Source organism: Schistocerca cancellata, chromosome 3 (assembly GCF_023864275.1).
Source record: "Schistocerca cancellata isolate TAMUIC-IGC-003103 chromosome 3, iqSchCanc2.1, whole genome shotgun sequence".
Classification (NCBI taxonomy): domain Eukaryota; kingdom Metazoa; phylum Arthropoda; class Insecta; order Orthoptera; family Acrididae; genus Schistocerca; species Schistocerca cancellata.
Genome location: NC_064628.1, coordinates 48729395 through 48756970, shown reverse-complemented (window position 1 = coordinate 48756970; position 27576 = coordinate 48729395). Strand labels below are relative to the sequence as shown.

Genomic DNA, 27576 nt, shown 5'->3' with positions numbered 1-27576 from the left:
GTCCTGTGCAATTTTTTTTGCAATATTCATATCTTCCTCAATATCTTTCCCTAGAAGATATATAGTTCTTTTTTTACATGCAGCATTTGGCTTTTAATAGTTCAAGTGCCTTATTTGCACTGAGTTTAGCTACTGAACTACATAAATATTTACCATTCATGATTGCAAAACTGTTTCACACACAATTCAGAGAGCTACTTAAAAATAAATAGGCTTGCAAACAATGCTTATTTAAACAAACAACTTTCAGTATCTGAAGGTTTCAGTGCATTTATCTATACAACTCTACAAATGTCTGACAACATACAAACAAATCCACTTAATTATCAACCTGACTCTACATATAGCACTTTTTTCACTTAAAGTTGCAGCCATGTTGCAATCAATTTCATTGTAAAATATTAAATACGATACCGGTATCTATAAATATTCACTTTATAAATGTAAGACAGAGCAAGTAGTTTAGCACACTTTTGTGCAATTCAGACTGTTGTCTCACTGCTTCACTTAATCTGTCGTTATTTATTACAGATTTTAACAAAACAAATAACGAAACGAAACCCTTTATAGCAGCTAACGAACAAGCAACTGATATGAACCGCTGAGTAACGAAATCTGGACATTTGCGCATGACCATGTATGGAGAGGAAATGAGATTGTGGGTCCCATGATCAGCAACGGACGGATGACGTCAGCCTTCAAAACTTTCCATCAGAAGAACCTTGACGGTGTCGAACGCGACGGGGCGGGACGGTCAGTGCTGATGGGACGAATTGAAATGCATTGTATAATGTTTTGACGGGACGGGCACGAGACGTGATGTGATGGCCAGTGTGACTTGGCCTTCATCGAGCAATGAACATATGATAACATGCTGCAGCAAGTGTAGTTGGGAGTATCTTTACCTTCATGTAGTTTGAGAACTTTGAAACTTTAAGAATGGCAATGTAGTTGATATGAGGCTGTCATAAGTAAACAAAAACAATATTACGAATATGTTACGTACTGCATTAACTGGTATTTACAATTTTGTAGCTAACGCGCCTATTGCGTCTATACGAATCATGTAAGGCTATTTGACTTCAAAATCATTTCGCGTGGTAAATTATTATCAATTATGTGATTCTAGGTATTCGGCGCCTTGCTGAGTGCAGTACAGTCGTTCATGGATCTTATATCGCTACAGTTATTGCTAGGAGACCACTTACGGTACCAGTACAATGCTCAGGCAGTTTGGTTAAGTCATGTGAGAACGCCTTCAGCCCTGCTGTTTCGCGGTTGTAAGTTATTCTTTAATTTACAAGATTTTGTAGTATAGTGCTGTTAAAGTGTTTTGGTATAACTCCAGCTAATTTCTACAGGGCTATTTGCGCAAGACAGGGCACCTTTCTTCAACAGCCGCTGACAAGGACAGTAACGAAGTTTTCCCTTAAAAAGGGAAAAAGGAAATCTGTTAAAGCAGTTTTGAAGCGTTTCTTCAGATTGCATTGGTGGGTACTCCGTATTTGTTATGCTTCGTTGTGATGAAAATGCGAGAAGCTAATGTCATTATCAGCATATAATAGTTGCGTTAAGAAAGGATGTCAAAATTCAGATGAACCAAAGGATTTAGAAATCGGCGTGGACGCCTTTGAAATGGCCGTATATTCTGCTTTAGATAATCTTATATTAAACTAATATTTAACTAAAGCTTTCTAATAAGTCGTTAATAATGAGCCTGTTCTTGACTTTTCATTGACTGAGGCTTCCTGTTGTGTAGTATTCACAATACTTTGATTCTGTTCTCTTGTCTTTCAGGCTGATATGTTTAGTAGTGGATGTTTAAGAATATCTTAGTGCTGAATGCAAATATAGGCTCTACAGCTGTGCATCACAATGTCAAAGAATAAGAGCAATAAACCAAAATTATCCTTGTCTGTTAGGCCCTATGTTATTGGTCAAAGGATATTGATTGATTTGGGGGAGGGTCCCATCCATTGAGGTCATTGGTCCCATCGGCTGAGGGATATTTGAAGCAACACTAGCTAGATATGCTATGAGCATAAAATGCTACCGTCAAAGAAGTTTGTTTCACATACCCCATGATTAGTTTAATTGAAATTCTTGTGTTGATCTACTCAGTTTTTCTACTCATTTTTGGTCTACTGCCTATTTGAGTCCAAGAATTTTACTTCAGTAAGTGTAATACTATATTAAGAAATTCTCAAATCATCCGAGAATAAGGATAGTGACACGTAGCATAGAAAAAGGGGAGTTGCAGTGCTAGTGTCAAGTGGGGTATGTGTGGGTGCACACAAGGGTTTATTAGATTAGGCGATTCCTCATCCAACCCAGATAGTGATAGCTGTAGTAAACCCAGAAGCATCAGTGTAAGATTGAAAGAAATGCCTCCCACAGGCGAAAGTTTTAAATCCTAATAGTTAATACAGGAATTACGGAAGCGTCCGATCCCGCCCGTCTGCTTTGACCCATGACGTCACAAATATGGCGGAAACGACTATAAACCACGATTCCAATATGGCGCATATAAAGTCGGTACGTATACATTATGAGGACGAAAATACATCAAAAAACAAACACACACACTTTCCACAAAAAGCCTAATGACACTAAAGGGGCAAGAGCGGAAATGGGGTGTTTTTGGATGGGGGCAAACTAAATATAAACAAATTTAGACACCCACCCCCATACAAAACCACACAAAACGACGAAAAAAAACCGACATCACGAAACTCCTCAAATACCACTAAACACAATATCATCTAGAATCGGACACTTCCCTTGACATATATAGCTCAACAGCAGCTCCCGATCCCATAAATTAGGATCAAACACTTCCCTTGGCCAATATAGCTCAAAAACATCTCCTGATATCAATATCAACATACACAGCCACACACTGAGGTCGAACACGGATAAGGGATTGACCTGTGCACTGTTAATTTTATCCGTCATATCCATTCCTGAACAAAAACAACAACCGATTAATTTTACTAAAATTACCACACGATGTACAGCGAACAACACTAAATTAACCTTCACACAAAATTGTTAACTCACTGAAGCAAATTCCACTACAAACACAGCCGACACTCGAACAGTTATGGATAATGAATAAAAGCAAACAGCCCATTACACCACACAAACGAAAACCCTGAACATACCACCAGAGAGCACAACAAACCGTAACACGACATCTACAAACACGCCACACTCACAAACCAAACTCGGTGCCGTCATGACGTCACACACGACAACACCCTTACGTCACGGGTCAAAGCCGACTTGTGGGATCAGATGCTTCTGTCGACCCTTAATACAAAGGCATTTGCAACAAAGTGCCAGAGTTTGAAGCACTCATGAAAAGCAATGAAGCTAATGTAATGCTGGGTACAATAAGCTGGTTGAAACCTGAAATTTATAGCAGTGAGCCCTCTGGGGAAAATTTACGTATACATCAAAAGGATAGCAAAAGGGAAATGTAGGTGGTGTATTTGTCATGCTAGACAAGAAACTCAGATCCACAGAGATAGAACTTTAAGCTGCATGTGAGATTTTCTGAGCAAGGCTGAGTATCAGGAGTATGCATAAAATTATAATTGGATCATTCTATTGCCCACCCGACTCATCTCCTGATGTAACCAAAAACTTAAGAGAAAATCTCAGTCCCCTTGTACGTAAGTTCCCAAATAATACTGTAATCATTGATGGAGACTTTAATCATCCAACAGTTGGGAAAATTACAGTTTTGTTAGCAGTGGGAGTGATAAAACATCCTGTGAAACTTTACTAAATGCGTTCTCTGAAAACTACCCAGAGCAGATAGTTAGGAACCCCACTTATGATGGAAATATATTGGATTTATTAGCAGCAAATAGACTTCATGTCTGTAAGGATGTCAGCATTGAACTTAGTATCAGTGACCATGACATGGTTGCAGCAGCAATGATTACAAAAGTATGAAGGACAACTAAAACAAGCAGAAAGGTATATATGTTCAGTAAAATAGATGAAAAAATTGTTAGTGTCCTATCTTAATGAGGAACTTGATACTTTCAGCACAGGACAGGATTATGTGGATGAACTCTGGCTCACGTTTTTTAGTTGTCTAGACATTGGGTAGATATGTACCCAGTAGAACAGTTCATAATGGGGGGAACCTCCATGGTGTACAGTCACTGTAAAGAAATTTCTAAAGAAACAGAGATTACTGCTTAATAGGTGTAAAACAAAGCATAGGGCTATGGATGGAGATGCTGACTGAAACGCGTTTGGCTGTCGAGATCTATGCATGATATCTTCAATGACTACTGTAGCAGAGTGTTGTCAAGTGATCTTTCACAGAACCCAAAGAAATTCTGGTCATATACAAAGGCTGCTAGTGGCACCAAAGTTAGTATCCAGTCCCTAGCGAATGAAACAGGAACTGAAATTGAGGTTAGCAAAGCAAAAGCTGAAATATATTTTCAAATGTTCGTTTAAAAGAAAAACCCGGGAGATTTACTGCAATTTAATCCTTGTGCCACTGAAACTATGAATGAAAGAAGTATTAGTGTCAGTGGTGTTGAGAAACAGCTGAAATCTTTAAAACTAAACAAAGCTCCAGGGACTGATGGAATCCCTGTCTGATTCTATACTGAATTTGCTCCTGGATTCGCCCCTCTTCTAACTATAATCTGTCGTAGATCCCTCTAACAAAAAACTTTTCCCAGTTCTTGGAAAAAGGCACAGATCACACCCATGTACAAGAACGGTAGTAAAGGTTACCACAAAACTATCGTCCAATATCCTGGACATCAATTTGTTGTAGAATGTTAGAAACATAATGAGATATCTTGAACTGAATGACCTTCTCAATGCCATCAAGCATGGATTTCAAAAACATCAATCATGAGAAACTCAACTTGTGCTTCTCTCACATGATATACTGAAAGCTTTGGATCAGGCAACCATGTAGCTGCAGAGTTTCTTGATTTCCGAAAACCACTGTCTCACAAGGGAACCTCCCCATCGCACCCCCCTCAGATTTAGTTATAAGTTGGCACAGTGGGTAGGCCTTAAAAAACTGAACACGCATCAATCGAGAAAACAGGAAGAAGTTGTGTGGAACTATGAAAAAAATAAGCAAAATATACAAACTAAGGAGTCCATGTGTAAGATAAGCACCGTCAAGGATAGTGTGATCTCAGGAGCGCCGTGGTCACATGGTTAGCAGCGTGGGCACCTGCGGAACGAGACGTCCTTGGTTCAAGTCTTCCCTCGAGTCAGGATTTTAATTTTTTTATTTTCAGACAATTATCAAAGTTCAGGCACTCACACATAATCAACTTTGCTCTCCAAAATTCCAGGACATGTTCAGATTTGCTTGGACATATGCAGGATTTGACTATCTACACACGGAAAAATTTGAAAATGTTAAAAACATCTGTTTTCACAGAGCACAGGGAAAACTGTGCGACTGTGAAACTGTTGCATTCATTTGTTGTAGTTTATGTGACAAACTCTAATGTTTTCATCACTTTTTTGGGAATGATTATCACATCCACAAGAAAACCTAAATTGGGCAAGGTAGAAGAATCTTTTTACCCATTCGCCAAGTGTACAAGTTAGGTGGGTCTACAACATATTCCTGTCACGTGACACACATGCCATCACTCGTGTTGTATAGAATATATCAGACGTGTTTTGCTGTGGAGGAATCGGTTGACCTATGACCTACCGACAAATGTTTTCGGTTCCCATTCGAGACGCACGTCCTTTCGTCTACTAATCGCATGGTTTTGCGGTGCGCTCACAAAACACACACACTATACTTATTACAGTGAACAGAGACGTCAATGAATGAACGGACAGATTATAACTTTGCGAAAATAAAGAAAGTAAACTTTTCACTCGAGGGAAGACTTGAACCAAGGACCTCTCGTTCCGCAGCTGCTCACACTAGCCACGGGAGGACGGCGCTCCTATGCTTACATTATCCTTGATGTTGCATATGTTGCGCATGGACTACTCAGTTTGTATATTTTGCTTATCTTTTTCATAGTTCCACGCAACTTCTTCCTGTTGTCTCGATTGATCTGTGTTCAGTTTTTCAAGGCCTGTCCACTGTGCCAACTTATAACTAAATCTGAGGAGGGTGCGATGGGGAGGTTTCCTTGTCAGTACCACACCTATGTTCATTGTCAAACATACGATCGTATGAGATATCAAGTGAAATTTGTGACTGGATTGAAGACTTGTTGGTAGGGAGGACACACCATTTTATCTTGGCTGGAGAGCCATTGTCAGGTGTAGAATAACTTCCGGTATTCCCCAGGGATGTGTGTTGGGACCCTCGCTGTTCATGTTGTATACTAATGACCTTGCAGACAGTATTAATAGTAAAATCAGGCTTTTTGCAGATGATGCAGTTATCTATAATGAAGTACTATGTGAGAGAAGCTGCATAAATATTCTGTAGACATTGATAAGATTTCAACATGGTGCAGAGTTTGGCATCTTGCTCTAAATGTTCAGAAATGTAAAATTTTGCATGTCACCCCAAAACAAACAAAAAAAAAAGTATCCTATGACTATAATATCAATGACTCACTGGCCAACTCATACAAATACCTGGATGTAACGCTTTGTAATGATATGAAATGGAGTGACTACATATGTTCAGTTTGTGAATAAAGCAGGTGGTATAGATCCTTTTATTGGTAGAATACTGGGGAAGTGCAATCAGTCCACAAAAGAGATTGCTTACAAATCTCTTGTATGACTGGTTGTAGAATATTGCTGAAGTGTGTGGGACCCATACCAGATCGGAATAACAGGGGATATTGAACATATACAGAGAAGGGCAGCATGAGTGGTCACAGGTTTGTTTAATCCATGGGTGAGTGTCACAGAGATACTGAAGGAACTGAACTGGCAGAATCTTGAAGACAGACAGACATAAGCTATCCTGAGAAAGTCTATTAATGAAGTTTCAAGAACAAGCTGTAAATAATTACTCTAGGGATGATCTACAACTATCTGTGTATCGACCACATAGGGATCGTGAGAAGAAGATGAAAAACCCAAGTCTTGATGGCCGGATAGGCATTTGAGACATTCAGTCAATCATTCTTCCTGCACTCTATACTTGAATGGAACGGGAAGAAACCCGGTTAAGTGACACAATGGGGCATACTGTCTGTCATGCACCTCACGGTGGTTTGCTGAATACAAATGTAGATATAGAATCTCGTATATAGATAAATGTCATCCCTAGCTCCTAAACCAATATACTGCTTCAGAACTATAACAGATTTTAAAATGAACAGAAATGTTATGATATTCTCTGTTAGCAGTATCAGAGCCTATGGTTGTTTTGTGGGTACATGAGTCACCTATCACTTCTGTGACTTGGAAAAAGATGGAAAACCCAAGTCTTGACAGCCGGATAGGCATTTGAATCCTGGTGCTACCAAATGGAGTCCAATGTCTTAATACAGCATTGCCTTGCTTGGTATTTTCTTTGAAGAGGAACAGTCAGTAATGGCATGTATGTAGAGATGAACAACTGAATTTTGCGGTACAGCCCATTTGATTTGATCAGTGACATAACTGTGTTGTATTGTGTGACGTCACTGTGGTGCAGCATATTTGAAATGGATCGTGTTTGGAGGATTCATCTGTTTATTTATCTGGTTTTATGTGAGCTCCACCTGTTAACCAGCTACTTTTGTTTAAATACAGAATGTAACATTATAGATTACGTATTCTGATATAGTCGTCTATAACCAAACTGAAATTATCCATTATTGTGATATACAAATACATATACATAAATTATTAAGTATTGATGTCTGTAATTTATTAAGTATTGATGTCTGTAATTTACAGTCACATTGCAAATTATTTTGTAAATATGGCTATGTGCTGAATATTTGTAAGAGAGTGCAAGATCGCACAGTGATCAGCACATTGCACCCGCATTCGGGAGGATAGTGGTGCAAACCTACATTGAGCCATCCTGGTTTAAGATTTCCACGATTTTCCCAAATCACTTCGGGCAAATGCTGGGATGGTTTCCTTCCCCATCCTTCCCTAATCCGATGGGGTGAAAGACCTCGCTGCGCTGGTTGGTCCCCTCCGTACACACACACACACACACCAGTTCCTACCCACCAGCTATTGCACATTACAATAATAGGATCCTTCTGTGCAAAAGGAGGAGTTACCAAGGAGAAACTTTTTCACTTTTTTTTTTTCCAAGTTTTACTTTGCTGTCTGTCAGCCATTTTGTATCACTGGCATTAGTGAACAAAAATTTTTGTTGCAGCATTATGCATCCCTTTTTGTACTAAAGACAATTATAATATTGAGTAATGAATGTCGTTAACCTTCCTAGATGATGATCGTTGGTGAGCGCCACATATTATTCTTACAGCACATTTTATATTATAGTATTGAATGAAAATTGTCAACTTACTGATTTGTCTCCCCTCAAGATTTGCAATGATTCTAAGAGCAAATATGGCTGAACTACGCTGTTTTGTGAGTCCAAAATGTGATTTTCCCATTTTAAATTCTCATCAATATGGTCACCTAAGAATTTTGAAGTTTTCACACTATTTATTATTTTCTCATCATGTCCGACACATATCTTTGGTATAGTACCCATAAATGTGCAGAACTGAATACACTGTAATATTATTTTGGCAATGGAATTTTCAGTTGGTTCAACTTTTGGAATGTGCTTTGTATTGTACTTTCTTTACCATATCTGTTAGTTTTTTTTGTTTTCTAAGATGCTTGTATCTCCTTTGATCCACAAGAAATATACATCAACATCGACTTTTCTTGTAGTATGAAGCATATTCAGTATTTATTGTATATAATCAGAGGTGGTAATGTTCCGATAAGAATTTTCTATCCTCTACAGAGTTGTGAAATATGCAGTGTGTGAGATTTCGGGGTTTCTAAATTGTTTGTGAACTTCTTGTGTATTGTTTGCGCATTAAAGTAAGCAATTACAGCTCCTTCAATGGTACAAACTTTTGAAATGTTTCTCTGGTCAAAACATGTGGAACTGAATCTGGAAAAGTTTCATTGCTGGAGCTTTCTTATGTAAGTTGATCAAGATGTTTTTTATTTAATGAATGTGTTGGGTTGGTGCATAAGTTCATAACATTTTTCCATAAGTTTAGTAAACACAACAGCTAGACATAACTGAGACTTTAGTCGTCAGTAATATATTCTCCTTCACTATTACAACAGTCTGCCAACAATGTGGTAATGTATGGTTACCACAACTGTAAAAGTCAAGTGGTTTTGAGGCAAAGAACTTGTTGACCCATTTTCAGAGTGCATTCTCATCCGGAAAGGAATTTCCTTGAAGATTGTTCGATGGGAAGTGGAAAAGGTGAGAATTTGAAGGGCACAAGATCAGGTGACTAAGATGGGTGTGGAATGACTTCCCAACCCAGCTCCTGTATAGTGTTCTTTATCGGTCTAACAGAATGCAGGTGGATGTTATTGTGAAGTAGCATCACTTCACTCTGTCTTCTTGGTTTTGTCCTTGGATTGCGCCTGCAACACATCTTGGGGGTTGACAGTAAATGTCAGCAGTGGTGGTTACACTTTGTGAAAGCAATTTGTTGTATACCACACCACCGCTATTCGACCAGATGCAAAAAAAATTCTTTTGTGGGTGCATGCAGGTCTTTGTACGGAAAGTTGCTGCTTTGTTTGGGCTCAGCTATTTCTTTCTTTTCCTTATGTTAGCATAAAGACACATTTTCTCATCACTAGTAATGATACAGGATAGGAATGGTTGGTATTTTTTATGAGCTAATTGGTGATGAGATAGCAGAGATCCTCATAAGGCCAACCACTGATTTTTGTGATTTTGGCTCATAGCATATTCCCCACTGCATGCAAATGTCACACAATGGTGGAATGATCAGAGTTCATCACATTTGTCAGTTCTCGAGTATGGATCACTATGGAGAAATGCATTTAAATGATCTTTTTTAAACCCCCAAGGTCTTCCTTAATGTGGGGAGTCACTAACGTCAAAAAAAAAAAAAAAAAAAAAAAATCCTCCTCAAAATGAGAAAACATTTTCTTGCGTTGCTCTGTCCAATGGAATTATCCCCACACATGACACAAATGTTTCTTGCTGCCTCCACTGCTGTCACCCCTCTAATGAACTCAAACAGAAGAATATGTTGGAAATGTTCGGATTTCTCCATGTGACACTCCATTTCCTAGCAGCCACAACTCCACTCATTATCTCCAAATGACAAAATGATAATATTTAAACTCAGATAGCAACAATGAACTACAAATAAAAATGACAATCAGTAAATAACCCATAGCAATCGAGTACTAACACACAAACAAAAATGCTATGCATTTATGCAACAACCTAGTACGGTAATTTGTTTTATTCACATTTTCAACCTGCTGGCATTGAACTTCAGGGTCAATTGAACCTACCGATCCCAGATGTTGGTTTCAGTCCATGAGATAATGATCTTGTGTTGTGTGACATCATATTTGCACATTCAAAAAGAGAACGGAACACTGAAAATATTCTCTTTTTTTGCATCTTTATGTTTTAGAAAGTATGTTGTGGTGACTGATATGTAACATAGACCTAGGTTTGAGTGTGACTGAAATGTGACACTTTGCTTGTTATTTGGCAAAGCAATATTGAAGGCTTCATTTAATGTTAACCTTGGATAACTGGGCATAAAACAGTTTCACCCAAAGATTCATTTACACTGCTCGCTATTACACTATGGTCATCTGTGAACAGCATGACCTTGACTGCAGTTTTTCAGTTCTGTATGTCCTCTATGTAAATGAGGAACAAAAAGATGTAGCATGCTGCCTTGAGGTACACTTTGACTTCCTTTGCATCAGATATTGTCTGACTTTTTGATTAGTTGAGTTGATGTGAATCATACAACCTGTATTCTGATCTGTAAATGTGATTCAAAACACTTTGATTTTCTGTCTGTTGAATTGTGAGTGCTTGCAGACGGTCTAAAAAGATCTGTAAAAGGCACTGTCAAAAACTGTGGTAAGATCTAAATTGAACTCTAGAACAATTTCGTTATTTTTAGGTGTATATTTGTATCATTCAACCAAACTGTATTGTAGCTAACAAAATGAAAATTTTAGAGGAGAATAAAAAACCATGTCATTCTTATCAGTTTGGACTTTCTTGATCTAATAGTGCTATTGTAATTTTCACGCATGAATAATTTTGTTACAAAATTGTACTGCTGCAACACACTGTCTTTTTTTTTATTCAGTGTAGAAGTTGAAAAATTATTTTGATAAAGTAGGATAAAACAGGTCAAATGACATAATGTTTATTACAATACAAATCTGTGCAAGCAACAAAAGAAGATCCTGAAAAATTTTACATCATTGCTGTAGCAATTACACTAAACATATTCATTCAATACTACATTTTCAAACCTCAAATCAATGAGTTTTCCAGACACGTGTGCAGATCCATTATTCACTTGGTAATCACCAATAGAAATATCCTTTTTTCAGTTGAGATTAACTGACACATTGCAAGTAAGTCTTTTATTGTAGCACTTTTGATTGGCAAAAGTTTATCACAAAAGATAGAGAAAACGGAAATGTTAGATGGTGACAGATTTCTTTTCCCAGTACCTCTCAGCTTCTTTGTAATGCTTTGAATAATTCATAATTGCAGGGTGTTAAGACTTTTTCTTCCCCTTAGGATAGTAAGGGCATAAGATGAAATTTCTAGCCACACATACTTAGTTATTTTGAATGAGCTTGTATGTGGTACTTTGTCCAGTGCACTAAGATCCCTGAAATCCTCTGGTTCCATCTTGCTGACACAGAATCCATTATCCTTGGCTTGGCAGTGGCTGGATCCAATCATCTGTTTGATATACATGAAAAGCTCTTTCGTGCCTCTCTATAAGGGCAAACTCCCTATATCATGGTAGGAAACTGTGCTCTGCATGAGGAATTTCTGGTCTGCAGCAGTGAAATATTTATAGTCAGTCAGATTTTGGAAAAGGGAAATCATACAGCAGTTGTTCTGTCCAACGCAATGGTCAAACCAGATTATCAGATTCTGAACCTCGCCATCATTGAGTGGATTGAAATATATAAGAACATATTTCAGAAAGTGTGAATCTCTGCCAGCAATACTTCCACTGAAAACAGTGTACTACTGGTATTATGTTTTGGTAGGTTGTAAAAAATGTACTACCATTGATAAAAAACAGAAGAATGATTCAACAGTTGGCATAAGTGTACCTGCTGAAGATCCGTATGAGTCATACTATTACTCATTGTTTTGCTTTTTATGGTATCAGCAGCTAGTCTTCTGTATGCTGCTTCACCCTTAGCATTGTTAATTACAGTTTCTGTTTCAGCTTGTTTTATTCATTGGTGGAATATGCACTAACAATCTACATATGAAGTTTGTTGCAATATGAACACACATCTGACCTCAGGACATGAAATTTTTGTTTAAAATCACTTCTGAAATATCTCCATATAAGTTTCCACTGGTATGTAGTTCAGGGTACTTCTGCTGGAAGAAAACATAACATTTTGCAAACACTCAAAAAGCAACTATCAGTTTTAGACCTAAACTAGTGGCTTCCTTGTTTTGGAGACTGTTCAGTGTGTTTCTTCACTAAGTCTCTGTCATGATCTGGGATTTTCAGAGGCCTATTGGAATGCTTTCGCTAATTTACTTCCAGGCATGAATTGCTCTTTAATTTATCAGTCTGCAAGGCGTAACACACAAGTCATTATGTAATATCCTTTGACAAACATACAGTACTGATTTCTAATGGCTAATTATACACAAGTGAACACTAGCGACAAGACACTTTCTTCTGTTGTTTGTCTCTTCAGATCAGCCATTTCATTGCACTGGAAAGCTAAAAATTGTCTGCTTGTCTCAATTAAGTGTGTAAAATCTCTGCATGAAAACTAAAAATGGCAAATCGTTTCCTAGAAAAAAACTAAATTCCTTCCTGTTATTGTGAAACATCTCTCACAAAATTTACCAATCAAAATAATTTGAAAAATCAGATTTATATTCAAAACATTCCAGTTTCAATGAAGTGTTATATTACTATATTACAACTCTGTAAATTTTTAACACATGCAAGTTTAGGCTACATTAATTATGAGAACCTTTTACCTCATTATCAGTAGCAGTTTCGACATTGCTCCATTCAAACAATCAGGTGGCAAGTTCTCAGGAATATGACCATTTTTCCTCAATATATACAAGCATCTGCTATCCCTCAGTGCTTTGTGTTTATTGCCCCTCCACTCACAGATGATAATTTCATATTTCATTTCTTTGTTCAAGCACATTTTCACTCCATTACCACCATGAACCATGGACCTTGCCGCCGGTGGGGAGGCTTGCGTGCCTCAGCGATACAGATAGCCGTACCGTAGGTACAACCACAACGGAGGGGTGTCTGTTGAGAGGCCAGACAAACGTGTGGTTCCTGAAGAGGGGCAGCAGCCTTTTCAGTAGTTGCAAGGGCAACAGTCTGGATGATTGACTGATCTGGCCTTGTAACAATAACCAAAACGGCCTTGCTGTGCTGGTACTGCGAACGGCTGAAAGCAAGGGGAAACTACGGCCGTAATTTTTCCCGAGGGCATGCAGCTTTACTGTATGATTAAATGATGATGGCGTCCTCTTGGGTAAAATATTCCGGAGGTAAAATAGTCCCCCATTCGGATCTCCGGGCGGGGACTACTCAAGAGGACGTCGTTATCAGGAGAAAGAAAAGTGGCGTTCTACGGATCGGAGCGTGGAATGTCAGATCACTTAATCGGGCAGGTAGGTTAGAAAATTTAAAAAGGGAAATGGATAGATTAAAGTTAGATATAGTGGGAATTAGTGAAGTTCGGTGGCAGGAGGAACAAGACTTCTGGTCAGGTGACTACAGGGTTATAAACACAAAGTCAAATAGGGGTAATGCAGGAGTAGCTTTAATAATGAATAGGAAAATAGGAATGCGGGTAAGCTACTACAAACAGCATAATGAACGCATTATTGTGGCCAAGATAGATACGAAGCCCACACCTACTACAGTAGTACAAGTTTATATGCCAACTAGCTCTGCAGATGACGAAGAAATTGAAGAAATGTATGATGAAATAAAAGAAATTATTCAGATGGTGAAGGGAGACGAAAATTTAATAGTCATGGGTGACTGGAATGCGAGTGTAGGAAAAGGGAGAGAAGGAAACGTAGTAGGTGAATATGGATTGGGGCTAAGAAATGAAAGAGGAAGCCGCCTGGTAGAATTCTGCACAGAGCACAACTTAATCATAGCTAACACTTGGTTTAAGAATCATGATAGAAGGTTGTATACATGGAAGAACCCTGGAGATACTAAAAGGTATCAGATAGATTATATAATGGTAAGACAGAGATTTAGGAACCAGGTTTTAAATTGTAAGACATTTCCAGGGGCAGATGTGGACTCTGACCACAATCTATTGGTTATGACCTGTAGATTAAAACTGAAGAAACTGCAAAAAGGTGGGAATTTAAGGAGATGGGACCTGGATAAACTGAAAGAACCAGAGGTTGTACAGAGTTTCAGGGAGAGCATAAGGGAACAATTGACAGGAATGGGGGAAAGAAATACAGTAGAAGAGGAATGGGTAGCTTTGAGGGATGAAGTAGTGAAGGCAGCAGAGGATCAAGTAGGTAAAAAGACGAGGGCTAGTAGAAATCCTTGGGTAACAGAAGAAATATTGAATTTAATTGATGAAAGGAGAAAATATAAAAATGCAGTAAATGAAGCAGGCAAAAAGGAATACAAACGTCTCAAAAATGAGATCGACAGGAAGTGCAAAATGGCTAAGCAGGGATGGCTAGAGGAGAAATGTAAGGATGTAGAGGCTTATTTCACTAGGGGTAAGATAGATACTGCCTACAGGAAAATTAAAGAGACCTTTGGAGATAAGAGAACCACTTGTATGAACATCAAGAGCTCAGATGGAAACCCAGTTCTAAGCGAAGAAGGGAAAGCAGAAAGGTGGAAGGAGTATATAGAGGGTCTATACAAGGGTGATGTACTTGAGGACAATATTATGGAAATGGAAGAGGATGTAGATGAAGATGAAATGGGAGATACGATACTGCGTGAAGAGTTTGACAGAGCACTGAAAGACTTGAGTCGAAACAAGGCCCCCGGAGTAGACAACATTCCATTGGAACTACTGACGGCCTTGGGAGAGCCAGTCCTGACAAAACTCTACCATCTGGTCAGCATGATGTATGAGACAGGTGAAATACCCTCAGACTTCAAGAAGAATATAATAATTCCAATCCCAAAGAAAGCAGGTGTTGACAGATGTGAAAATTACCGAACAATCAGTTTAATAAGCCACAGCTGCAAAATACTAACACAAATTCTTTACAGACGAATGGAAAAACTAGTAGAAGCCAACCTCGGGGAAGATCAGTTTGGATTCCGTAGAAATACTGGAACACGTGAGGCAATACTGACCTTACGACTTATCTTAGAAGAAAGATTAAGGAAAGGCAAACCTACGTTTCTAGCATTTGTAGACTTAGAGAAAGCTTTTGACAATGTTGACTGGAATACTCTCTTTCAAATTCTAAAGGTGGCAGGGGTAAAATACAGGGAGCGAAAGGCTATTTACAATTTGTACAGAAACCAGATGGCTGTTATAAGAGTCGAGGGACATGAAAGGGAAGCAGCGGTGGGGAAGGGAGTAAGACAGGGTTGTAGCCTCTCCCCAATGTTATTCAATCTGTATATTGAGCAAGCAGTAAAGGAAACAAAAGAAAATTTCGGAAGTGGTATTAAAATCCATGGAGAAGAAATAAAAACTTTGAGGTTTGCCGATGACATTGTAATTCTGTCAGAGACAGCAAAGGACTTGGAAGAGCAGTTGAATGGAATGGATGGTATCTTGAAGGGAGGATATAAGATGAACATCAACAAGAGCAAAATGAGGATAATGGAATGTAGCGGAATTAAGTCGGGTGATGCTGAGGGAATTAGATTAGGAGATGAGACACTTAAAGTGGTAAAGGAGTTTTGCTATTTGGGGAGCAAAATAACTGATGATGGTCGAAGTAGAGAGGATATAAAATGTAGACTGGCAATGGCAAGGAAAGCGTTTCTGAAGAAGAGAAATTTGTTAACATCGAGTATAGATTTACGTGTCAGGAAGTCATTTCTGAAAGTATTTGTATGGAGTGTAGCCATGTATGGAAGTGAAACATGCACGGTAAATAGTTTGGACAAGAAGAGAATAGAAGCTTTCGAAATGTGGTGCTACAGAAGAATGCTGAAGATTAGATGGGTAGATCACATAACTAATGAGGAAGTATTGAACAAGATTGGGGAGAAGAGAAGTTTGTGGCACAACTTGACCAGAAGAAGGGATCGGTTGGTAGGACATGTTCTGAGGCATCAAGGGATCACCAATTTAGTATTGGAGGGCAGTGTGGAGGGTAAAAATCGTAGGGGGAGACCAAGAGATGAATACACTAAGCAGATTCAGAAGGATGTAGGTTGCAGTAGGTACTGGGAGATGAAGAAGCTTGCACAGGATAGAGTAGCATGGAGAGCTGCATCAAACCAGTCTCAGGACTGAAGACCACAACAACAACAACATACCACAACATTTTGTATGTCGCCCCTGATGTCATCACTTACAACATTGTTCGTCATAACAAAGAATTTTGTGGTATGACAGTGGTACCAAAAATCACACAAGTTGGAAACAATTTAACCAGCAGATGCAGAATGTCAGATACAGCACTATTACAACTCTAACTCACTTCTGACAAAAATGTTGCTTATAATGTACACTCCTGGAAATTGAAATAAGAACACCGTGAATTCATTGTCCCAGGAAGGGGAAACTTTATTGACACATTCCTGGGGTCAGATACATCACATGATCACACTGACAGAACCACAGGCACATAGACACAGGCAACAGAGCATGCACAATGTCGGCACTAGTACAGTGTATATCCACCTTTTGCAGCAATGCAGGCTGCTATTCTCCCATGGAGACGATCGTAGAGATGCTGGATGTAGTCCTGTGGAACAGCTTGCCATGCCATTTCCACCTGGCGCCTCAGTCGGACCAGCGTTCGTGCTGGACGTGCAGACCGCGTGAGACGACGCTTCATCCAGTCCCAAACATGCTCAGTGGGGGACAGATCCGGAGATCTTGCTGGCCAGGGTAGTTGACTTACACCTTCTAGAGCACGTTGGGTGGCACGGGATACATGCGGACGTGCATTGTCCTGTTGGAACAGCAAGTTCCCTTGCCGGTCTAGGAATGGTAGAACGATGGGTTCGATGACGGTTTGGATGTACCGTGCACTATTCAGTGTCCCCTCGACGATCACCAGTGGTGTACGGCCAGTGTAGGAGATCGCTCCCCACACCATGATGCCGGGTGTTGGCCCTGTGTGCCTCGGTCGTATGCAGTCCTGATTGTGGCGCTCACCTGCACGGCGCCAAACACGCATACGACCATCATTGGCACCAAGGCAGAAGCGACTCTCATCGCTGAAGACGACACGTCTCCATTCGTCCCTCCATTCACGCCTGTCGCGACACCACTGGAGGCGGGCTGCACGATGTTGGGGCGTGAGCGGAAGACGGCCTAACGGTGTGCGGGACCGTAGCCCAGCTTCATGGAGATGGTTGCGAATGGTCCTCGCCGATACCCCAGGAGCAACAGTGTCCCTAATTTGCTGGGAAGTGGCGGTGCGGTCCCCTACGGCACTGCGTAGGATCCTACGGTCTTGGCGTGCATCCGTGCATCGCTGCGGTCCGGTCCCAGGTCAACGGGCACGTGCACCTTACGCCGACCACTGGCGACAACACTGATGTACTGTGGAGACCTCACGCCCCACGTGTTGAGCAATTCGGCAGTACGTCCACCCGGCCTCCCGCATGCCCACTATACGCCCTCGCTCAAAGTCCGTCAACTGCACATACGGTTCACGTCCACGCTGTCGCGGCATGCTACCAGTGTTAAAGACTGCGATGGAGCTCCGTATGCCACGGCAAACTGGCTGACACTGACGGCGGCGGTGCACAAATGCTGCGCAGCTAGCGCCATTCGACGGCCAACACCGCGGTTCCTGGTGTGTCCGCTGTGCCGTGCGTGTGATCATTGCTTGTACAGCCCTCTCGCAGTGTCCGGAGCAAGTATGGTGGGTCTGACACACCGGTGTCAATGTGTTCTTTTTTCCATTTCCAGGAGTGTAGTTTGGGCAAATGATTCACTTGCTTAGTATGTGTAAATCATTACCAATGTTCCTGACATATTTACTTTTTAAAAACCATTTTGATTACTATTCAATAGATTATATTTGATAACTTACTGTTTCATTAATTTTTGGGAATACTGAAGGATGATATGGGTAGGTAGTTTTCAAATGTATGGCTGTTACCACTTTTAAACAATGGCATCATTTCTGAAATTTTTAATCTGTGAGAAAACACTCCTTTGTGATTAGACATATCAGCAATGTTTTCCAAGAGCTGTACAATTTGTGAAACTGTTTTAATTGTAAGGGGCACTGGTGTTGCACCTATACCTGTCACCATTTTGCATTTCAGACTTTTAATCACTTTTATCAGTACAGGTCCTCTAGTTGGAACAGCCACCATACTGTGTGCGGATCTAGGATATTTAATTTTTTTCTTAATATGTGAAAGGCAAGCTTAGAACATGGGAAGTACATGTAAAGTATTATTTACATAATTTGGTTGTTTTTTGTGCCAATATTATGTTTTCTAGTCTTTTCAGTGTCATTTCCCAATTTTTGCGTATTTTCTGTGCTGCACCTTTTATAATTTACCTTATAGATTTCGATTTAGACCAGGCTGTTCCAGCTCATTGACTCCGTTGTGAGCCGCGGAGCACTCCCTGCTCCAGGGAGCCGTGTCGCTCGCTGTGACTATTCAAGTGGGCCGGCACGTGGCACGGCTGGCTGAGGCAGGCGACAAGGCAAGCGTTTTGATGTGCCAGCCGTGTCTTACAAGATCGACAACGTGATACTCTTAGCTGTTAAGACGTGGTGACATGCTACACCAGGAAATACGATGTTCAGGAAATAAATAAGAAACAACTGTTTTACAATAAATTGCATACTAAATTTATTGGGCCTCTGTAGTTTGACGTTTTCTTTTCATTACAAGATCGGAAATATCAGGCGTCAACGTGTTCGCAGCATTAATGCGGAGGATGGCCTTCATTGTTGCATCCTGAAGAAACGACCGTTCCTTACTTTTTACTCTTTTCATTGTTGAGAAAAGCTGCTCACAACAATACGTAGATCCAAACATTCACATGATCTGAGCGGCATTGTTGTGAAGCTTGGGAAATGTTTTTTTGCTGTAATGAACAATACCATCGTGACAAATCCAACATGTTGTAGTACCTCTCTTTCAACAAAGTTGAATTTAGCAAATCAATAATCTCCAATTGAAGTGACAATGACAAGTCATCGGGGGAAACTGAAAAAGGAGTGCTGAACACCTTAAGTTCCATTTCCAAACTAGTGAGGTCTCGGAATCGTGTTTCAAACGATGTGACGAGCTGCTTTAACTTCGCTTGGTAATCGCCGAAAGTAGTACCTTCAGGTAGTTTTAAAGAAGCAAGATGATTGAAGAACGTTAAATGTCCATTACTCATCTGCCACTCAAATAAACGTAATTTTTCCATGAACACTTTGATCTGGTCGTGCATGGCAAACGATTAGCTGCCTTTTGCCCTGCAATGACAGATTTAAATTATTCAGATGCATAGTTATGTTGCGCTCAACCGATCGCGTTCTCGAGTTTATTAGTGCCAGTGAAATGATGTCAGTCATTTGAAGCTTTTTTTGGGGACAACCAACCCCTTTCTGTAGTGGATTTTTAAGCCTTCCTTCTGCTTTTAGTTTCTCCAATTTTATGACTTTCGTTCCCATTGCTGCTGGTTTCCATTTTCGGTTTTTTACTGTTTCCTAAGTCACGGACCGGGCGCTAATGACCATAGCAGTTTTGCGCCCTAAAACCAAAACAAAACCAAATGCATAGTTATGTCAGCTAGGAACGCCAGGTCTGATATCCATTTTATATCTTTCAGACAACGCATTTCTTCCTCTTTCATTTCGAGAAAAAGGGATATTTCCTCACGAATGGCAAAGAAAACATCAAGAACTTTTCCCCAACTCAGCCAACGAACTGTACTGTGGTAAGGTATATCCCCATACTCCGCTTCCATATCTTTCAGGAATCCTTTGAATTCATACCGTGACGCCGCACAAAATTCACACACTTCACGACTTCTTTCATTATGCCACCTAGATCTACTGTTTCAGCACACAATGCCTCATGGTGAATAAAACAATGAGGAGACAAAATGTCTTTCCCGAATTCGTCCCTGAGTTTATTTTTCAAACAAGAAGCAAAACCTTGGTGATGCCCGATCATTTGTAGTGCACCATCTGTCGCTACAGAATGGAGCTTATCCCACGGAAAATTCATATTGTCCACTGATTAACAAACAGCTTCAAAAATGTCACATCCTGTTGTGGTGTAATCGAATGGTACCACATCCAAGAGTTCTTCAGTTACTTGCAGTTGCATGTCGACGCCACGCACAAAGACTGCAAGCTGAGCACAGTCCGATATGTCGGTGCTTTCGTCAAGCGCTAGCGAAAATGCAACAAAGCTCACCGCCTTTTTCCTGAGCTGTGTCTCTAAATACTCTGCCATGTCCAGGATTCGACGAGACATTGTTTGCTTCACAGGCAAACCCCTTCAATTGCCTGCACCTCCCCTGGAAACAAACATTCTGCAACTGCTACAAAGCACGATTTTACGAATGGTCCCACCGAAAATGGCTTGCCACTCGTTGCAATGATGTGAGCGACCCTGTAGCTTGCTCGAATTGCAGATTCAGTAGTGTTTTCTGCGCTCCCATTCACCTGAAAATTATAAACGCATTACAGAGCACGAATTATGTTGCATGTTTTGATACCCTCCGTATTACGAAACCATTTCTAAACTTACATCTCCTGGTATGTCGTTCTTAAGCCTAGCTACCAGTTCTCTGTGTGCAATGCCGTCTACCTGATCATAGTGCGCTGCGTGAAGAAAAAAAAGTGTTCAAATGTGTGTGAAATCTTATGGGACTTAACTGCTAAGGTCATCAGTCCCTAAGCTTACACACCACGTAACCTAAATTATCCTAAGGACAAACACACACACCCATCCCCGAGGGAGGACTTGAACCTCCAGCGGGACCAGCCGCACAGTCCACGACTGCAGCGCCTTAGACAGCAATTTTTTTTTTAATTTTATTTTTTTTTAGAGAGAGAAAGATGGTTCAAGGGAGTTTTTTTATTTTTTTAAATCTCATTTTGCTGTATATTGGTCAATGAATTTGTTCGTGGCGGACGTCCAATGACAGCCGTTCAGGTTCTTTGTTGATCCGTTCACTCAGTTTTTTATTACAGAGGGTAGCTAACCCTCTGACCCAGCACGATGAGCTACCGTGCCGGCAGACCGCTTGGCTAATCCCGCGTGGTGCTGCGTGAAGACGTGTATAATGTCGTTGTATATTGTACCTCTTCACAGAATTAAATACTTTATGACATACAAGACACTGCGGACGACCAACCCTCTCAATTAATAGAAAGGTATCCTCCAATAGAGGTACAGGGCTACTGCGTCTAGTCATAGCTGTCATTGAACATGGATTATTACGCCAGTTGCGGCTGCATGCAGCCAGGGGGCAGTGAGTTTGCTTCCCCATCCACGCGGGCTCCGAGCTGCCGCAGTGAGCGCTCCGGCTCCCTGGAGCTCGGTTGGAACAGCCTGATTTAGACCCTGATAGTGACAGTGGTAGTGACATTCAAGTTCTTTCTCAAAAACAGAGGATGGATGGGGAGCTATTGTAGTTATTTTTATGTTCTATTTCATCAAAACTTTTTCTGCCTTCATGATGCCAGAGATGATGAGGAATGTTGGATAGGCACATGTGAAAAGTTGAGACATTTTTCTTAGTTACCAAGCTTAAATCTTATTCAGTATTTTTAGAGGCCTATAAGAGACACATCACACATTCTTATGGAAACGCATCATACATTCTTATGACGTGTGGCTGGCACAAGCTCAACTCCACATGCCATTCCACCCACTTCTCTTTTTCCACTCATCCTACCCTTGTGTTTCCATCCATCCGTGTCCCTATCTGAAAAAAAATTCTGCAAAGAATACAAATAATGGAAGGATAAAGGTAACCTAGACACCATTTGGTTGAGGTGCCGAGCAATCAGCAGACAGATAAACAAGACTGAAAACATTACTGATCTTAAGGACACTGTATTACTACCAACACACACACACACGCACACACACACACACGCACACACACACACACACACACACACACACACACACGCGACTTTTTGGCTACAGTGTCCTGGTGCTGCAGCTCAACTAGGGTGAGGTTTTGTTTTGGGTAGACTGGATGAGTGGACAGTTGGGTCGGGAGGTGGAGCGCAGGGTGACTGAGGGCAGGAAGGAAGAGGCAGTAAGTGATCAGTATAGGAATGTTGCAAGCATGGTTGGCAGTGGTACACAGTGGGGTGCAGGGATGGGTTGTGAGGGGGACACTGGGGAGAGCAGAGTATGAATGTAAATTAAGTGAATTGGGGTTATGGATATAGCTGTTGAAGCAGGTGTTGGGGGGAGGCTAGTAGAGCCAGAAGGATTGGTGGATGGAAAGATGTGGTGTTTGGGACTGTAACAGGATGTGCTGGGAGGGTGCTTAGAACAGTCTTGCGCATGGGTCTTTCACTGGGACATCACCCATGTAACAAGGACAAAACCAGATTGGATGATGGGGCAGATTATCACTTTAGGAGGAATGGGAAGGGCACTGTGTAAGATGTGTCCTTACATGTAGGCATGTTGCTAGATTGGGTTGAAGTACTGGTGATGTATGTGGTTAAGTTTATTCATTCTGGTGTGATATTGGACAATGAGAAGGTGCTGCTGTGCAGCTTGGAGGGAAGGGGTTGAGGCTGGGTCTAAATCATAAAGATATCATCAGTGAATCTTAACTAGACAAGAGGTTTGGAATCTATGCTGGCTAGAAATGGTCGCTCTGCATCATGGTGCTCCAACGGTGCCACATGGGATGAAGGTACCTGCAAGTGTTCTTCAACTCACCTACACTCATACACAGTCAGTGTAAGCCATACACACACATTTTGCACTTGTGTAAACCTCTTGCTGTTCGTGCAGATCGGTGCTTGACTGAAAAGGTATGATCGCTATGATTATGATGGCATAAGCAGTGGACCAGCTGCCTGACTGCCTGCATGTCAGCACCTAGCTGCCTGCAAGCATGCATTCAAGCTGGAACAGTCTACTCTAGATGGCTTGTAAACAGGTTGGCATAAGAGGGTACAATGCAAGTGCCCATGGCTATGCAGTAAACTTATTTATATGTCTTACGCCAGAGGGAGTAGTAGTTATGTGTTACAATCTAGCTGGAATCGGCAGTGGGTTGAGAGAGGCAATTTTCAACAGTGGCAAGGTCATGAGCAAGGGGGTGTTGGCATAGGGGATGTATCATCAACAGTGATGAGCAGGAATCCAGGTGGAAATAGGGTGGTGATAACTGAGAGGTAATGAAGGAAGTAGATTATGTCCTAGATGTGGGTGGTGTGCTGTAGGCAATGAGTGCGGGGTATTGATGAACAAGACTAAGATTATTTCAGTTGTAGCACATTAACCAGTAACAATGGAGTATTAAAGATGGTTAGGTTTATGGATGTTGGGAAGAATGTGATTCGTGGGTGTTCAGGCCATGGTTTGGGTGACCAGACAGTTGGATTTGGGGCAGAGGTTCAGGGATAGGGTTTGGGTTTTTGAGTGGGGTTTGAAGGTTATGCTGGACATTGGATAACAGTGGGAAGGTTTTTAGATGGAACAGTCAGAAAATGGTGAACACCTCATATCAGGTAGTCATTGTGGTTCATCACAACGACTTGCAATTACTAGCCATGCTTAATGGATCCCACCCCATCTGAAATGTGATAAAAAAATAAAAAGAATTTTTTGTTCAACTTTGCCCACTTCAAAGTAACCACGTCAGATCTAATACACATGTTCCAGCTCTTTTCCAATCTTTGGAGCACCTCTAGAATTCACTTGTCATTATGGTGTTCAGCTCCTTCAGCGAATCTGTTTTTATGTCATCAATGGTGACAAACAGCGTCCTTTCATGGTTGTCTTCAGCCTCGGGTCTAGAAAGAAGTCACAGGAGCCATGTCTGGCGAATATGACGGCTGAGCAACGTAATGATTTTGTTTTTTGCCAAAAAATCATGAACAAGCGTTGACGTGTGAGTGGGAGCATTATCATGATGAAATTTCCCTAAGTGGTTTTGCCACAGCTTGGGTCATTTTCTTTGGACTGCCTCACGCAAACAGGTTACTTCCATGTAGTATACTGTATGACTATAAGACAGGAACTCGTGCTGCACTATACCATTGTAATTGAAGAAAACAAAAAGTGAGAACAACATTCACATGTGATCCAACTTGACAAATTTTTCTCAGTCTTGACTCTTCAGGCAGACCCCATTGGGTCAATTGGGCTTTGGTATTGACATCATACCCCTGTTTTGTCACCTGTTATAACATTCTTTAGAAGTTCTGAAACATTGTCGACTTCATTTAGCAATTCCTGAGCAATGTTTATATGACATCATTTTTGGTTGAAATTCAACCATTTCAGAAGAAACTTTGCTGCTACACATTTCATGTCCAAAACATCTGATAAAATTGCTTACTGAGCAAGGTGGTGCAGTGGTTAGCACACTGGACTCGCATTTGGGAGGACGATGCTTGAAACCCCTGTCTGGCCATCCTGATTTCCGTTTCCTGTGATTTGCCTAAATTGCTTCGGGCAAATGCCTGGACGATTCCTTTGAAAGGACACAGCTGATTTCCCTCCCCTCCTTGACACAATCCAGTGGCACCGATGACTCACTGTTTGGTCCCCTCCCGCAAATTAGCCATCCAAAAAATTGCTTGACATGAGCCAAAGGATATGCTGACATCACAGCACCCTTTCTGATGGTGATCTGGCATTTTTATAGAACCATTTTCTTTGCTTATTCCACATTGTTGTCAGTAATTGATGTGCTAGGGAGTCCAGGGCAGTTGCCGTCCTCAACATCTTCTCGACTCTCTTTGAAACATTTATACCAAAACTCTTGTCTTGCACATAGTAGATTCACCAAAAGCCACAGTCAACATTTTGAATGCAGTGCTGTACTTTGTTCAATATTTCATGCAAAATGTAATGCAAATTCTTTGATCCATCTTTTGCAAAAGTAAAAATTCACTGAGCACTCAAAAACGTGTATAACCATTTTGACCATCAACAATAAACTAAATACTCAAAGCAGCAGAAAATGCATATGTACATAAGGAACATGTGTACCAAAAAATAGAAAAAAATGAAAATAGGATATATAAAGCCCACAAATGCAAAAAATTCCCCGTACTTTTTGATCAAACCTCTTATGCCCTGCATACTCTTCAGTTCCTTATCAAATCCTTAGACACTTCCCAGAAAGTCTTCCTACCAAATTCATCTCCCTCTTTAACCCACCTACCACCCTGTTTATCAATTTTCTGCATGCCTCCCAAAATCCATAAATCTAACCATCCTGGATGTGCCATTGTAGGTGGTTGTGCTCCCATGACAAGACTCTCAGCTTTTGTTGCCCAAAACCTCACCCTTTACCTACACCCTAGTTTCCTATATTAAGGACACAAAACCACTTCCTTCATCACCTCCCAACCCTCCCCACTCTAATACCATCTACATCCGTGCTTCTTGCTGTTGACACTATCTCCACATACATCATCTTTCATGCCCATGCCCATGCCCATGGCCTTGCCACTATTGAACACCCTCTCCAAACATTGTATCAATGCCAAACCCATCATTTCATTCCTTATACACTTCACTAACTTTATTGTTCCCGATAAATATGTCTCCAAGGAAGAGATGTACAAAAAAATAATAATAAAAAGGCCATGGCACAGGCACTCACTTTTGCCATGTGTTTTATGGGATATCTAGAAGAACCATTCTAATCGCCCCAATATTTGAAACCCCGTGCCTGATTCAGATTTCTTGTGATATCTTCATGATCTGGACCAAGGACCAAGAGATACTATTCTCAAACCACATCTCATATCTGGTTCACCTTTTCCTTGTCAGCCCAGCATGTCACCTTCCTGGATGTTGTCCTCCATGTCTCCAGTAGATTCATATCAAGCTCCCCAAACATAAACAGTTCCTCCATTTTGTTAGGCACCATCTGTTCCACACTAAAAAGTCTCTCACATAGAGTCTGGCCTCCTGGGGACCAGTACACTGAAGCTCTTAATAAGGGCTTCCAGACATGCTCAAGTCTGCAAAACTTGCCTACAAACAGGTCTTCTACAGTGTATCCACACTCTCTCTTATACTCCAACCACTCTCATGAACCATGTGCAAAGGAGAACCCCTTATTACCCAGTATCATCCTGCAATGGACTAACTTAACCACATGTGTATCCAGGGCTATCAACTGCCTATCAGCATTCTCAGATATGAGGGACTTCCTACCCACAATCTTTCTTACCTCTTCCCAAGTGATCCACTGCCCATCTAGTGGATCACATTCCTGTGGAAAGATGCAGGTGCAGGACCTGTTCTGTGTACCCACCCAGAACGTTCTGTCCCACACCCACCAAAGGAATATCCTGCCTTGTCTGAGGGAGGACAACTTGTGAAAGGAGTCATTCATTTGCCAGCCCTGCTTTAAATTTTGCAGTCTTTTGTGAGCACATAATCGCCAACCACTCAATGGCCAAAAACATATATAAAAAAAGAAAAGAAATCTCTGTTCAATTGTCACATGTTAGAATTTGGTTGTTCTCTTAAGTATTTGGGGGGGGGGGGGGGGGGGTGGAGACTCTGAAAGGAATTTTGAATATATGTGTGATATTGATTCTTTTACTTTTTAGTTATTGATCAGGTTATTTCAGTGTTTTGTGAGCATGTCACTAAAACTCAGCCAGAAAAAAAATGCGACAGATTTCAGATCTTTTAGTGTAATGTTGAATTCAAATATTTTTCCCTGTTCTTTTTGAAGTGTATGGTGTTGATTGTTTAGTATTGCATTGTATTTGCAGGGGCATCTGGATCCGAACAAAAGCTGGACGACATAAGCGAATGTGGACAAAATCATCAAACAGGCGACGGCGACTTAGGCAACATGTCTTCTGTAATGCCACGCAGAGCACCCTGTTAGATAAGATGGTAACAAAATACTGGAAGCGGCCTAAGTACTATGTTGATGATCCTTATGCACCGTACCACACAAGGGAAGAATTTTTGTACACAAGAAGAAAGCCTAAAGTGTATTAAATTATCTCTAATGATTAGTCTAAATAAAATATGTATTTTGAAGACAAAA

General features: G+C 40.8%; 1 protein-coding gene across 1 annotated transcript; it reads left to right on the top strand.

The window, feature by feature from the left end:
- The first annotated feature begins 862 nt into the window (after positions 1-862).
- LOC126176030 (39S ribosomal protein L35, mitochondrial) lies at positions 863-27576 on the top strand. Its single transcript, XM_049923159.1, has 4 exons — positions 863-1017; positions 1130-1280; positions 1362-1490; positions 27293-27576. The coding sequence occupies exons 1-4, from the start codon at positions 996-998 to the stop codon at positions 27525-27527; spliced, it is 537 nt and encodes a 178-aa protein (XP_049779116.1). The 5' UTR covers positions 863-995; the 3' UTR covers positions 27528-27576.

What these genes read in the sequence shown, in the direction of transcription:
- LOC126176030 (XM_049923159.1), top strand. Translation starts at nt 996, where the DNA reads ATGTTACGTACTGCATTAACTG. An exon ending in GTTACGTACTGCATTAACTG is followed by an intron (nt 1,018 to 1,129) that starts GTATTTACAATT and finishes ATGTGATTCTAG; the next exon opens with GTATTCGGCGCCTTGCTGAG. An exon ending in AGCCCTGCTGTTTCGCGGTT is followed by an intron (nt 1,281 to 1,361) that starts GTAAGTTATTCT and finishes TAATTTCTACAG; the next exon opens with GGCTATTTGCGCAAGACAGG.